The following is a 15,761-nucleotide window of genomic DNA, read 5'->3' on the forward strand; positions in this document are numbered from 1 at the left end:
TGTTATTTTGTATTTCCTTTCTGTTAAAATGGTATATCTCTTGAGCATAATTTCAGGGGATTTTCGGGTCACGAGGAATCATTATTAGACAATGTCTGTATGTCCTCACAGAAAAAATCCCTTTCTTTGAATCCCTGCCTGAGGGTGACCCTTGAAAAAGTCTTCAGGCCGGATTCTTTTTTTATATTTTTTATATTTTTTTAATAATTTTTTTGGTTTAATTTTTATTTGATTTTTTGTTTTTCCTATTAACTTGATTCTAATACTTTTGTATCAATTCATCTGTGTTTTAGAAGTAGCTGCAATTGCGCTCTCTCAATACTATGAAGTTCTTTTTTGGTTTTAGTTTTAATAGGTAATAAATTTTAGTTGCGATTTCGAAACTGTTTTGTTTCGTTTTCAAACTTTTTCTTACTTTAGATTGGTTACTTATATATATATATATATATATATATATATATATATATATATATATATATATATATATATAACATTCCACATCCTCGAAATGAAATTGTGAGGGTGACAGTGAATTTTTTTCCTTAGATTCTAATTATATTTATATAATATATATATTATAGGGAGTACATTCATGACTATCGAATTTTACATTAATTCAACAAAGTTCTGATGGGAGATGCACTCTGCTGTATAATTCGACATTTGTGTTTCCTGAGTAACATCCTGTATAACAGCTTTTATGTCAAGAGTAACAAACAGAGAAACCAATATTTTATAGTTGACCAACAGCGCGAGCTTCAGATTCCAAGAAAACGGATATTTTACAACCATTCAATCTATCCAGAAAAGAAAATTTTTCTTCGGCAGCCCTTCTTTAAAACCTGAATAATTAAGTATCCTAGAAACAAATAAAGTATTAGTAAACTAGTAATAATGGAGGATGATTGTATATCTAATGACTTTCTATCATCCTTAGGAAACATAAAAGCCGACAAATTCTCGTCCAAGTGAAAACTTTTCTTTTGAAGTAGAGGGAAGATGTCAATACTACCAATCACATTCACGCATAAAATAACAATAACCTCGGTAATACTTTAGTAAGAAAATTTCTGGAGTAATATTTGGAAATTTTTTTAATCCCAATCAGCGTATTATTGTAAAATAAGTTTGAATTTTGTATTATTTTGAAAATTAGAAAAATTACAGTTTTCAAATCCAACAAAATATCAGAATTTTACAATCAATATTGAAAAATGCAGTTTCGCAATGCAATACAGATTTATTTTTAAGATTAAAAATATTTACAAATTTAAATGCAGTTAAAGTTTTACTTCAGCTTTTCGCTACTTTTTAACAATTTGGACTTCCACTTAACTCGAGACTAGAACTCGGAACATTCTGGTTTGGTTGCAATGCGTCTTATCTATTCTAATAGCGAGAAAATATACCGTTCTAGATTATGGATATGGTGTTATCATGTATCATATCCACTTTTAAATTATCCTTTTAATTAAATAAACTTCCTACAAGTTTTTGTAAAAGGAATGTAATTTGAAATCAAAGAGTCAGTGATTTCCTTTCGTAACTAATTGCTCTATTTGAATAAATTATAGAAATTTGGTTCAAAAGAAATCGCTTTTTAAAATAAAGGACATAAACGAGTACTTTCAAGAAAGATTTTTAAAGATTTCGGCGTTGATTCTGCTCATAAAAATTATAATTTCAGTATTGAGGAAAAGATAAATTAATGCTTTCTGCGAAGCAAGGTTTGCAAATCAGAGCTCTTAGAAATTTACTTACAAGCATGTTTTAATGATTTTAAATAATAATATATAAACACAATAATTTTAAAATCTTTATATATTAAAAGTAAGAACGAAGGAGAATTTCCCAGACTTTTTTTATGTCTAAATGTTTTTATAGTTAATTTCATTTTATTTTCTAATATTAATTTGTTTTATTTTAAATAAATAAAGGACTGTCTAACGTTTTATTAATCGGATGTTTTTGAAATCTCAGCAAAGTATCGACATCTCAAACGTATTTAGATTGTCAGATCTAGGCATGTAAAAAATACTAAAATGAATAATAAACTGTTAATTATTATTTCCCAGAATTCACAATAGTATCGTTATTTCTTGATAAAGTTGTGTGATGTAGAGTTTGCATTTTTAATTTCAACAAAGTTTTGTTTTTCATTTCCTTTTAGTTGAAAATGCCAAACAACATTGATATCTTCCCGCCATTGACCGGCATTCAGAACATCGAATAACATCGTGGGAATATCGTATTTGAAGTATTTTGTGCTAAGGGGATTGTTAAAGAAAGAATATAAAGTATAATCGCACTATTGTTCACTTCAAAGCAGAATTTTCAATATTATTTCAACAATGGCGTACAATATTCGATTGTTCATGATAAAATATGGCATTGATTTTTTATAAATAAAATCTTCAACTGAATAAATTATTAGAATATAATTAATAGTTTTGTACTAGAATATTATGATTACAATACTTTTAACATGTCAGTGTCTTAAAAATTCTTATATATTGTGCATATTTATGATAAGGCACTCGGTATTTTCACTATTGCCGAAAATTGATATTCTTCTGATATTATTAATGTTAGTCTTGATAAAAATTCTATTAAATACTTCAAATGCCAATAAACAGATGCGTGTAGAAATTCACTGAGTTTTCATAGACTTCTTTAAGAGACTCCTCACAAATTTTTGTTTCTAATTAGCTGATTTGATTCTTTTAGAATTAAAATCGTCAAATCATCATGTTCCTCTATATTAAAAGGGTCAGGTGTGTGTGTATGCGCGTGTGTGGGCGTGCGTGCGATACCAGAAATTGTATTTAATTGGTTTTTTCAATGTGAGATTTACTTTTAAACTTTCTGACTGATTTTTAAAAATTAATCCATACATGCTTTCCTAATGAAGGTATTTTTCTTTTTTTCATTTAATAGGTAGGGATAACAAATATTTTACGATCGGTTATTACGTAACCAATATCAAAAAGTCAAAAATACCAGTGATCAACACTTTTCAAAGAGGGGTATGATTCAAATTCTTGATACGATCTTACTGTTGATACTTCGATTACAGGTCTGGGATCACGATATTAAGTAACAATCGATACGATCTGTGAATGGGTTGAAAAGTGAACGAACTGGTTATTCTTGGAATTATAGTATCATTGAATTGCATATCACTGAAATTTATCGGAGCGGTGACTTCACTGGAAATTGTGAAATCACCGCTCCACTTCATCGGAATGACTTTGACTCGCGGATATTAGCATTTGACGATGCACTATTCCATTTATTTTGCTTGTTTTTGTCATCTTTTGATCATTTTTAATTGCTTGTGATATGACTGCATATATTCAATTTACTGCTGGTGCCATCTATTGGTAGAATATAGAGCTAAAGTAAACATTTTAAAGAAATAACATATATTTTTGATTCAAATTTTTCAGAAAATGATTTATTTTATAAAGAAATTAAATAAATAGCTCTGAAAAAAAATCAAATTTAAGAAGTAAGCTGAAAGAGATAAATTAATTCAATCATACATTACTTAAATTAATAAATTAAGTATTAATTACAATTAATAAATTTTATATCTAATACTAATTAATAATTTTAATTAATAATATGATTCAAATAACAGATATCTGGAGCAAATATTTAAAAATAACAATAGCAAAATTATTTGTTATTCAAAAAATCGTGAATTATGCATTTCTATTAACAGGATTGGAGCTCTAGAGCAACAGTAATTTGATACCAATTGCAAAATGGGAGCGAGTTTTATTTTAATATTTTTCTTATTTTTATGCGGTATAAAATTAAATATATATTTTTTACATTTTTTAAAAATAAAAATAAAATGCAACATGTTTTATCAGCTTGAAGCAAAGATTATTAACATTGTTAATTTTCTAAAGGATATCGTAACTGTGTTTGCCGACCTTGAGGGAATTGGTTCTTGTTTTGATTTTAGTTTGAATTCAATACTTTACGCATACTTATATTTGTTATTTAATAAAGACATTCGTTAAAAAATGCGTATCCCACATGTTCTGATAACTGGTGCTAATCGTGGAATCGGCCTTGAGTTTGTAAAACAATTTCTCAATCTCCCTTCTCCTCCTAATCTTATATTTGCTACTTGCCGAAATCCTGACAAAGCTGACGTAAGTTTAATATTTTACCTTTTTGGCATTTTAAAAGCTTAACTATGAAATTTTCTTGTGGATGTTTAATTCTTTATTAACATTGAATTCCTTTCATTTCAATATATTATTTTTATAGTTAAATTTTGCCTATTAATTCAAATTTTAAAATTCCCGACATGAATTTCGTATTTTTAATGCACCTCGTTTATATAAAGGATTGTCATAATTGCCAAACATTGATGAGAGTCGTTTAAATGCTTAGTACATATGTAAAAAAATGAGTAAGCAAGGGTTTATTTTACTTTTGTAAACAATCAATAAAGTTTAAGCATTCTAACAGAATGAACTTATTCAGTAATTGGAAAGATGCAAGGCTAGTCATATTTTAGTGTTTGTGTTTCACTTTCTTTTCTACTATTATGAATCCCATCATTCATTTTATAACTATAATAATTATAATTATATAAAAAATCAAAATTATTTATCTGTTTTCTCTGTCATCTGACCATTGAGTTCATATTATATTCACACTTGCTTTGTGAGTTAGAATATTAAATATGTATTTGCGTAGCTTATCAGTGTTAAAGGACAAAGACATAGTTCATTGGCTATGTCTTTGTCCTTCAACACTGATTAGCATATTCACCATTCAGTATATTCACCATTATAGAATATGCTGCAGTTCAAATCTATTTATTTTACAAAGTAACAGGGTTTGTGCAATAATGATTGTCCTTTAAAATTAGAAAATAATTTTTTTCATACTTTAGAATAATTGGAAAGTAATTTAACAAAGGTATAAAAAGAGAAATTTTATTTTAAGGTTATCATGACCATATGAAAGAAACTAAGAGGCTAGAATTTAAATGTGCCAGAATCAGCTGATCCTTAACGAAAAGAATATGGTGATAACCCTCGATGTTAGCATTGTTTGTTATGGGAAATAAACACTTTTTTTGTTTTGGTGATGATCAGAATCCCTTGTCACTCGCTTACTGTGGAGTAACAATTGGGTTGAAATTAGAAGCATTATAGAATATGGCTATTATCGTAATTCTCCATTTATGATTAATCATTATTCAAAGATCAGGAGAATAATGACAAGAAAAAGTCGATTCAGCTTAGCAAGAGAACTTAAGGTCTTTTGAGTTGGATTTTTCTGAAGAATTTGAGATCATTTAGATAGTTGGATTCTCGATGTTGGAAATTTGTGATTGTAAATTCTTTAAACTATTGAATGTTTAAGGCTTTTCTAAGTTCAATATTTCTTTATAACTTCTGGCATTAGTATTCCAATTTTAAGTTTTATTTTTTGTGATTTGTATTTGATTGAGATTTGGTTTTACTGTTGCATCCCAGAATTAATATATGCTATAACTGATCTAAAATAGGACATGTAGGTGAATTGCTTGTTTTCACTGGAGAGGTGAATTTCTACATATTAGCATTTATTGTGCTCTGAGGGCATCATTAAATTAAGTTTTTTCAGGTGATTTACAGTGATTTGAAAATGAATGATTTATTTAGGACTCTTTGATATTTAAATTCTTTTTCACATGGGTCTTTGATTATAGATTTTTATTTTAAGACAGTCTTGAAATTTTTAAACAAGATAGTTTTAATCTTTTCATCAAGTTTGATCTTTTTTCTGATTATCTGTTTTTCGAGTTTAGGGATATATTTGTTTAGTTTTAATAGGATTTTTTTTTCAAGATTTTTTTTCAAAAGAAATTACCTGGTTGTATATTTATTATGTTTTACCTTTGAGGAAAGTTCAATTACTCTGAGAAATTGGCATTTTCTAAATAGTTGAGCTGTAAAGCCAAATTATTGTGATGTCTAAATTCAGGTTTTCTTTTATTATTTGTTATATCTTTTAATCCCTTGAGCTCTAGAGTTGTTAGCTGAAATATTCCATTAGTGAAGAGATTTTCTTGATTCTAAAGACTTTAATATTTTAAAATCTCAAAATATCTCGATTGGAAAGAAATTTTGCTGAACACATTAATTTGGGAAGTTCCATAGATATAAATACTTTATCAGATGAACTCTCACCAGTGGCTACTTCACATGATTGCATGACATTTGAGCCATACATCATTGTGAAATATGACTAAAATGCCATACGTTGACCTGCACAACGTAAGTCATAGAGCTTAAGGGGTTAAGCATGAGATTTTCTATAAATTTATTTAGTGTGTGTAATAGGGCAATGGACCGATAGCTTATCAGCTGTATGGTGTCTTTTCTTGGTTTAAAAACTCTTATTAGAATTACTTCTGATTAATATATTTTGTATATTCAAAGATCTTCAATAATTAACTTTAGACTTGCTTTGCAGTTTTGATTGAAATTATATTTTTCTCTAAATAATGTTTCTGGATACACAAACTGTTGATTAACATTTCTGTTTTGTCAATTTCAAGATTTCTTAATTTGCTATAATACTTTCTGTTGCTTCTCATACATGATTTGGGAATTATCCAGCATAATTTAGAGAGAAAATAATAAGAATGATAATGTTTTACTGGGTGTTGAAATGCATTGACAAATTCCATTGATATAGGACATATGACAATCAGGGCCGGTTATGTGGAGGATGCAGCGAATGCTGTGCATCAGGACCACGCAATTCAGGGGCCTCCAACCTGATCAAGAACTAAAATTATGTTCTGAACAATGAATATTCCATCTGAAAAATTCAATAAATAGAATAATGCATCATTTAGCACATAGATCACAGGAACTAATTATTCCTGCTTTAGCAAATGACATCCTTAACAAAATAAAAGACAGTACAATATCAGGAGTGCAGTATCCAAATAGATTGTATTCCTGATATTTCCATAAGAAACAAACTTCAGTAATTATTTGTTATGCAAATTTTGAAGAGAAAAAAATTAATTATAAAGAGTCAATTGAAGCAACTGATATGATAAAGACTACCAAAAACTATCGAAAAGAGTAAGTGACCTTGATTTAAATGTTACGCATGTGGAGGACAGGCATACAACAATATTACCAAAATGAAAAGGAAATATAAAAGTTACAATTTAGAATAATTTTTCTATACCTTTATGCAGTTTATGCACCTTGCCTTTCATACATTTTTAATTTATTAATTTGTGATGCCACTTCCAGCAGTAGATATAGAAATTTTAGGGGGATTTTGCAATTTACATATTGCTTTCTGCATCTACAAAAAGATAGAAAATTCTACAAAAGCATTTAAATGTTAGTCTTAAATCATTATACAATACTCTTTGGGAAACATAATTAGATTCGGTTAAAACAGTGTAACATTGTTTGAACAAATTTGTAATACTCAGAAGAATTTATTGATTGAAATAGCTGTAATATAGCGGTATCCGAGGCTAAAAGTCTATGAATTCGATACAAAAAATGCTATTTATTTTATGTTTAATAGTATGGTTTGCAATATTGCCCAAAATTAACACTATCAACAACCTATTTCAAGCAAAAACAATTGTTCTTGGCTTTTAATTTAATCAATAAAATTGAAATCCAAAATTGAAGAATGAAATTCAAAGCATTTTTTTAGATGGAGCAAAAGAAATACCTCGTAATTTACATATTTCAGAACATTTTTCATAAAAAACTAATTTAAAAAAGAAAAAGATTATATACCAAAATAGTAGAATTTGAAATTATTGAAAACTCGACAGAGGAATTTAGATGTTATATTTTAATATTAAAATCAATATTTGTATTGTATATATAGAAGATGAATTTATAAGTATTTCAAATTAAGCACTATTATAAAAACTTTAGAAAAGCATGAATTAGAAAAGTGTTCCAAATTTTTTTAAAGTTTTATATCAAAGATGTAGAAGAAAACCCAATCCAGGAAATGGATTTGCTACGAGATTTGATTTTGAATGTAAAGGATGGAAATAATGTACAAGGCATATTGCAATATATATTAAATAATTATAATTTCTAAAGGTATTGATTGTGTTAAAATCTTTCTTTATGTTGCCAGTTACTATAACTAGTGCTCAGCAACAAGTTAATAAAGAATTGTGTCATGTGTGCAAAACACTTAAATCCACTCCCTATACTAAGCACAAAAAAAGAAACTACAAAAAAAATTTAATTTTTCTGAAATTATTAATAACAAAACAAGATCACGCAATAATGTATGTTCATGGTAGCAATTTTTTTTTGCTGTACAAAACAAAAACAAAAAATAAGGCCCCAAATTGTTTCTTCTTCTTATAGAGAAGGCCAGCTTTGATGACAATTCTAGTTGCATGTCTTGTTATGAACTAAATATTTTTGACAAGATTTCCAAAATACCATATTGTGAGGTAATATAATATTCTGTTTTAATTTTGTGTAAAATAAAAATCCAGGCTTAAAAAATAACAATAACTTCGGAACAAAATTGTATTCAAGTGTTTGATATTTTGTTTGTTCTTTGATCATTAAAAAGAAAATGCTTAGTTCTAATTTATTTAATCCAACTACAAAGATATTGCAAATATCGGTTCAGTTTTATTCGGTTATTTTATCAGTTCAATTCATTTCTAACAGCGACCAAAAAAGAGCCAAGAAAAAATTTCGGCAAATTATAAAACTATACTCAGGTCGTGAATCGCATGCAACAGCAGTTTGACGATTGACATCGCCAAATTAGCAAAAAAAAAATTCTTGCCGCTTTTTGGTTGTTGTTGCAACCGATGAGTATCCAGATATCTATAGTAGATGTTGTTTAGTGAGAGCTGAGATATTTAAATTATCTCATTGATGAAGTAATTTTTTGTTTGTTTTCTTGAAATGCAGATTTTTTTCATTTGACATTTTAGGATCTTCAGAATTTAGCAAAATCTCATGATAATGTCAAGATATTGCAACTAGGTAAGTTACAATAAATCATTTTGTTTATTTTAAACTTTTTTTTTTTTTTGCCTTGCAGATTTTTGTAATAAATTTAAACGTTTATAATGCTAATTTTATTTACACCTACACGTTTTATTCATTCCACTTATTTTATATTGACAGACGTTAAAGATGAGAAGAGCTTCCCTAAATTTCGTCAGCAACTTGAACAAGAAATTTCAGAAACGGGTTTAAATTTGTTAATAAATAATGCTGGTATAGCCATTTGGAAGGATTTAGATAATGTGACAAAGGAAGATATGATGGAAAATTTTGAAGTCAATACAGTTAGCCCACTTCTTTTAACTAAAGTAAGATTTTTCAAACTGTCACCTCCAATTTTGTTGCTAAAAATTGTTTAATGATATATTAGTTTTTGTTATATGTTAATTTAGATATTTTCTAAACTAATTTTTATTAAATTTTTATTTTCTCATTGTCTAAGATAATACATTCTTTTAAACTTTTTTTTTTCATATTATATATCTTAAAAGCAATAATAATAGACCTATAAATATTGCTTTCTTGTTACTGAACCCTTTATTTACTAAATTATTTTATCATCAATTTTTCAACTTTATTTCAGTTTGATTAATTAAGTTTGTTGTTGAATAATCTCAGTGAAGATTAAAAAAATTTTTTAATTAATATAATTAATTTTTTTAATTTCTGCCTTTAGTTGATATCTATTGCATACTGCCATAGCTACACTCCTAATGTTCTTTTGAATGCCATCAGAAACAATTGTTATATTAAATAGCCTAATTTAAATGGTAGTATTAAGTACCGTCATTAAATAAAGGTTTTAATATTTTGAGTTTTGCTTTTAAAGATCAATTTGAAATTTTTACACTTTATTGAAGGATTGTTTAAATTATTCAGTTAATTTTGTGTATCATTTTATTTTATTTTTTAATTTCAAGAACCATATTTTTACTATGATATATAACTTTGCTCCTTTTTAATGAATTTTAAACAATTAATATTAATTCATTATTTTGTTTCTTTTATACATTAACCAGTTTTTTAAAATGACATTTTATTGTTGCTATAATATTATTACTATTCTTATTTCAATTTATATAATAGCTTTTATCTTGAATTTTTTTTAAATCTCAATTGATAGAAATTGTTTAACTTGAACTGACTGATTCCCACTCCCTCTTTGATTAAAACCATATAAGTAGCAAAGTATATTTATTCTTGTGACATTTCAGAATTATTGAAAACCAACTTGATGAAGTGGTCCATAGCAAATTTCTTAAATGCTTAGCAAATATAATAGTGTTTGATATAAAAATCTGTTAGAAGTTTTGTAGCTTAATTTTTTTTTAAATTATTGAGACAGAATTATTTATAATGAATCATTGCATTTATTAGTTGCTAATGATTAGTTATGTTACATTAATGCACGATTTCCTTACCTCCACCAATAGTAACAAATTCTTAAAAATTTTCAGAGCAGGAAAAATAACAGAGATAGTTTTCAATATAATATTAGCTTTTTTCAATACGGTGTTTTCAAAATAAACTTCTGTTAAAAAGAATTGTTTCGTTGTGTCACACATATGCTGAGACTGTTTACAGTTAACATTTGTTACAAAAACATTTGAATTACATGCATGGTTTGAAGTTCAATAATAGTACTAATGAGACTTCACAAATTGAATAGTTTTATTCTTTAAATCGTTTATAGAAATTGCCAATAATATTTTAATATAAATACTATTTGAATAGTATTGCACATGCTAGTACTAGAAATTTTTGGATCATTCTAATAACTGCATAAAATATTACTTAAAGCAATGGTTTTTAATTCCAGCTTAATTATCTAGAGAAAATAAATATTTAAAATTATATATTTATAAGTAACATTTACATGATATGCAAATGTGTTTTGGGGGGTGTTTTTTTTTGTATATTTTCTTGCATATATTAATTTTTATTATTTAAAAAGATTTTGCAGAAATATTTTGATTGCATTATATCTGTGATATATTACAAGAATTCCATAATGATAAAAAATGCCATTAAATTTATATGTCATTTATTCCGTAATTAAAATCTATTTATAGGAGCTACTGCCTTTGTTGAAAACAGCTGCTTCAAAAATTGGTGGTGATAGTTTATCATGTGCTCGTGCAGCTGTCATTAACATTACCTCTAAAATGGGCTCAATCGATGATAATACTAGTGGTGGCTTTTATCCTTACAGAACTAGCAAGGTAAACTTGTATTAAAAATATTTATTTTGTAATTGGAAATTTTAAAATTATATTTTGTTTCCTTGATCTAAAATACAGCCTCTTGAAATTCAAAAGAAACTATTTATAGTTTCCTTTTCAAATGAATTAAAAAAAGTTTTTATGGTTCCAATTTTTCCTGTAATATTTCTTACTGACTCTATAACAAGAAAAGGGTTACGAAGAAAAGATATTAATTCATGTTTGTTTTTAAAAAATTAATTTTGTTGTTATGTTTACATTTTTTTACTTAAAAATATCTTAATGGTTAAATAAAGAATGGGTTAAAATAATTATAGAGACTTTATTTGGAATTGCAAGCCACAATTTAAGGAATTCTGATTTAAAGTTTGGGTTAGATTCTCTCCAAACTTCAGAAAATTGCTGTTCCAAAACTTCCATGAACTGTACTGTCAATACATATTTAATATTTTTTAAATATATATATATTTATTTAATATTCAGAAAAATTGCAAAGAGTTTGATGATTTGGTTCCTTGTTTTATCATTGCACATAAATTTCATTCCATTTTAGCTATAATAATTAAATCATTTTAGCTGTGTGCTCAATTGTTTCTTTGTTTGTTTAATTATTTATTGGATAAAAAAATTCAAGCATCCTTTATAAATTCATATGGATACAAATCTTGAATTTTGCAAGCTAACTAGTTTAAACAACTCTTTTTCAAAATTTATATTATCATTAATTAAATTTCCAATAGTACAAAATGCATAGGGTCAGGAAAATACAATGATAAAAATAAGATTTTACAAAATTGTGAAAATTAGTAAAATGAATTAAGACTAATTTCCATCTGTAAACAAACTAAAAATTTTAAATAAACCAAAGTTTCAATTTTTGGGGGTAAAAAAGCAATTTTAATCTGAATTATGGTATTAATTATTGATCAAATCATGTTATTCATACATTGTTAATTAATAAACAGTAAATTTGTAGCTTCAACAGTTTAATTTCTTTTAAAATTTTAGTTACTCATCTATTAAGATATCTAAAGTATTATTGCTTAAAATAAAATACAGATCTAGAAATGTAATTTATTCAATATCCCTCCAGCATTTTAGTAAAAAGATGAAAAACTGTCAATTGCCCATTTATAATTTGAAATGTTAAGACATTACAATAGAAAATTGCAATATTCTTAAGATATGTCAGAAATATATGTATAAAATGCTTGTTGAATTTAAATTAGGGTATTTAATTCCAATTTCTATTCCATGTTAAGTAAGTTACATTGAAATTCATTATTGTGATCTAAATTCATTTCTTTTTACAGACTGCTTTAAATATGGTTACAAAATCATTATCTGTAGACTTAAAGCCACATGGAATTTTAGCTTTTGTTCTCCACCCTGGTTGGGTTCAAACTGATATGGGAGGTAAAAATGCTTTGATTACAACAACTACGAGTGTTAGTGGCATGCTAAATACTATTCAACAAGCAAATGAAAAACACTGTGGTATTATGTTTAATTATGATGGAAAACCAATTCCTTGGTGAGAGCTTTTATTACATTTTATCAATTATATTAGCTACAATGTATCCAATCACTACCCAGATTAATTTTGTTTTGATTGCTATCCATCAATGGCAATTGCTCTAGATGTTCCTTTAATTTAATTTGTTAAGATTTGCTCAATTTTTTTTTCTTGTAATTATAATTCTTGTTGTTTGATAAAATGTCAAATATTTGCTACTTGTTATTCTAATTTTTCAATAAAAGCATTCTGTAATTATTTTGTTTTCAAATTAATTTTATTGGATTGCTGCATGGTAATACATATATCAAATATTCATTACTCTAAAAAAAATACTTGTTTTCTGACAGATCATATGTTCCTCTAGAATGTTTTTAAATAATTGAATGTCATTTATTTTTGAAATGCAGTTCTTTTCTATTTCAAGAAACTTTGTTTTTACAATTATTTAAAAGTAAAATTCATATTAGGGCTAAAATGATAATGTGATTAATTTTTAATTATTGCAGTAGCATTTATTCTAAAATATAATCTAAATTATGCTGTGCTGTTAAATGAATATAATATTCAGCAAAAAAATATTTAGATAACATGTGTAATGTTGCAATCTTTTCTAGTTTCTGAAAATTTTGTTTCAGATAACGATAATTACATTTTTTTTTTTTTCTTAGAAAAAAAATTTCTTCAAAATTAATATTACTTAGAAAAATTTCTTTATAGTGTTCAAGAGTTTAATCATATTTCAGATTATTTCATTCAATCAATGTACTTAAACCGAACTGGTTTAAAACTTAACTCTGTTATTGAATGGGTTCTATGATATATAAAAATCTCTACCAGAATGCTGTAGAAAATTTTATATCTTTGCTATGTGCGTTAAGAAATAAGTAGAATTCTTTGAAGAATATTTTAAAAAACAGTCTTTATATAATTATTGTTTCCTCATTATTTATATAAGTTTTAAAACTTGTGAATATAATGTTTGATTTTCTATCTGAAAAAACAGCATTTTTATATTTTGTGTTTTTAATTACAGATTAAAACCTCAATTTTTGAATTGATATATCATTAAAATACCATATTATTGCTTATTAAAAAGGAGTAACCATATGATACTTAATTTTATGTCATTATTTATTATTCATAATATAAGAGGGATATTTTCTTGATTTATGTTGATCATATACATAAACAGAACTCAAATTATGACAAATAGTTCCTGAAGTGTTTATTTATCATTTGGCTTTAAGCTAATTAAAATTAGTATTGCATTTAAAAAAATTGTTTTGGAAACAAATATATAGCATCAGTATTATTCTGAAATCAAATTTATTGGACATATTCATATAAATATTTACATAAATAGAAAAATATACACTGCTTAGTTATCAAATCATACAGATACTAATGAAAAATGCAATGAATGATAAATTACACCTATCAAATATTTTCTTGGCATTGCACTCATTTTGATGAACTTTGTTACTGTACTCGAGGAATTCATATTGAGTAATTATATAATAACTACACAAGCAAATTGAGTATTTGAAACCGTAGTATAATTACTATTAATTCTTGAGAGAAAAAAAACCACAATGTACTTTATATTTTATAAGTATCCTCAATTTTTACATAGCAAAGACTAATTGCTTAGTAACTGAAAAAATAAAAACTTTTTTTAAGTTAATGAAAAATTCTAATTGATATTATATATCATTTATACAAATAAATGAATAATAAAATTAGTTTTATTATTTAACCTAATGAAGAAACAAGAACCATGTAGTTAACATCTACATTAAGAGCCATTTTTTTTAATAATTGAACAAAAGTTGATTGAATCATCATTTTAATTATTCTGTGAATATTTTATAAATATTCACAGAATGGCACCAATATAAAAGTATTTAAATTGCATTAATGAAATTTACAAACTTTCTTAGTTCATTTTACTTTGTAGATCTGGTGGGAAATTTCACTAAATATTATTAATATAAAACATATCACACTTTAGAACCAGAATTTCTTGAAGACTGGCTGTAAATATTAGATGAATGTCCATTCATAACATAGTTGCCTTCATTTATATGTTGTGCCATGAACGCAGCTGGTATGGGTGGCCGTTGTCGACTATTATAAAACATTTTCCTAGGTAATGAACCAGATTCTGACATTCCTCTAAGAGAATTATTAGCCATATTACTATTGCTAAAATCATACAGTTCTGAAATTGGCCTTGACCTAGGAGAGCTAACAGTATGCCTGTAATGTCTTTTATTTGGACTAACTGCATACTTGGATTCTTGAAGGAACACAGAATAATTTGCTTGTGCTTCATTTGCACCATCATGTAAAAATAAGTTCTGGTGATGACGGAACTGTTGTAAGTGTTGTTGTATTTCTTGAAAGTTCATATAATGACTATATCGGTTAGGGTCTGCAAATCCTTTTCTGCTTCCGGGCCTGTAAAACAATTATTCTGATTATACACCCTAAACCAGATAATTTCCTTAAACATAAGCAAATGGTTTTATGATTCACCAAGTATGATAAAATAAATAATAGGTACAGTCAACAAATAATATGCAGAGAATATTACAATGTTATAATAATGCTGGAGAAGACTTTCTCCCCAGCCATAGTTTTGCTTTTGCTCTCGACAATTGTTATTGATGACAAAAAAATTTGTGTCATGCATTATAGTAGTGGTGTATGTATTTCATTATGATTATATACGGCAGCAACTTGTTGAATTCCTGGAATAGGTGGTGTCATGGCCAATGCTAAGTGGTATTGTAAAAGATTAATGAAGCTTAGAAAAGCAATCCAATGGAAGTAGCCTGATGAAATTTTTTGTGATATCTTTCTGATTACATATGCAAAAGAATTGTCTCCTGAAATCCCTAGTGGGAAATCTTGAACCATCCCTCACAATAATTCAGATCTGTCCTTATGTAACATCCATTT

The 15,761-nt window shown here is 26.6% G+C and overlaps 2 protein-coding genes across 3 annotated transcripts in view; one reads left to right on the forward strand and one right to left on the reverse strand.

Annotated features, from left to right (window-relative positions):
- The first annotated feature begins 3,938 nt into the window (after positions 1-3,938).
- Positions 3,939-13,052, forward strand: LOC129966134 (C-factor-like). The gene is made up of 5 exons (XM_056080521.1): positions 3,939-4,169; positions 8,981-9,032; positions 9,177-9,364; positions 11,129-11,278; positions 12,592-13,052. Exons 1-5 carry the CDS (start codon positions 4,038-4,040, stop codon positions 12,814-12,816), a joined length of 747 nt encoding a protein of 248 aa, XP_055936496.1. The 5' UTR covers positions 3,939-4,037; the 3' UTR covers positions 12,817-13,052.
- A 1,065-nt stretch (positions 13,053-14,117) lies between these two features.
- Positions 14,118-15,761, reverse strand: part of LOC129966081 (partitioning defective 3 homolog) — a 119,852-nt gene continuing 118,208 nt past the window's right edge. For both annotated transcript variants that reach the window (XM_056080456.1, XM_056080455.1), the window contains one exon: positions 14,118-15,257. In XM_056080456.1, the coding sequence (XP_055936431.1) occupies positions 14,798-15,257 (460 nt within the window). In that variant the 3' untranslated portion in view covers positions 14,118-14,797. The remainder of the gene's footprint in view (positions 15,258-15,761) is intronic.

Source organism: Argiope bruennichi, chromosome 4 (genome assembly GCF_947563725.1).
Source record: "Argiope bruennichi chromosome 4, qqArgBrue1.1, whole genome shotgun sequence".
Classification (NCBI taxonomy): Eukaryota; Metazoa; Arthropoda; class Arachnida; order Araneae; family Araneidae; genus Argiope; species Argiope bruennichi.

Excerpts from the sequence above, each read along its gene's own strand:
- LOC129966134 (XM_056080521.1), top strand. The coding sequence starts at position 4,038 with ATGCGTATCCCACATGTTCTGATAACTGGTGCTAATCGTGGAATCGGC. Across the intron at positions 4,170-8,980 it reads GAAATCCTGACAAAGCTGAC|GATCTTCAGAATTTAGCAAA; the intron begins GTAAGTTTAATA and ends TTGACATTTTAG. Across the intron at positions 9,365-11,128 it reads GCCCACTTCTTTTAACTAAA|GAGCTACTGCCTTTGTTGAA; the intron begins GTAAGATTTTTC and ends ATCTATTTATAG.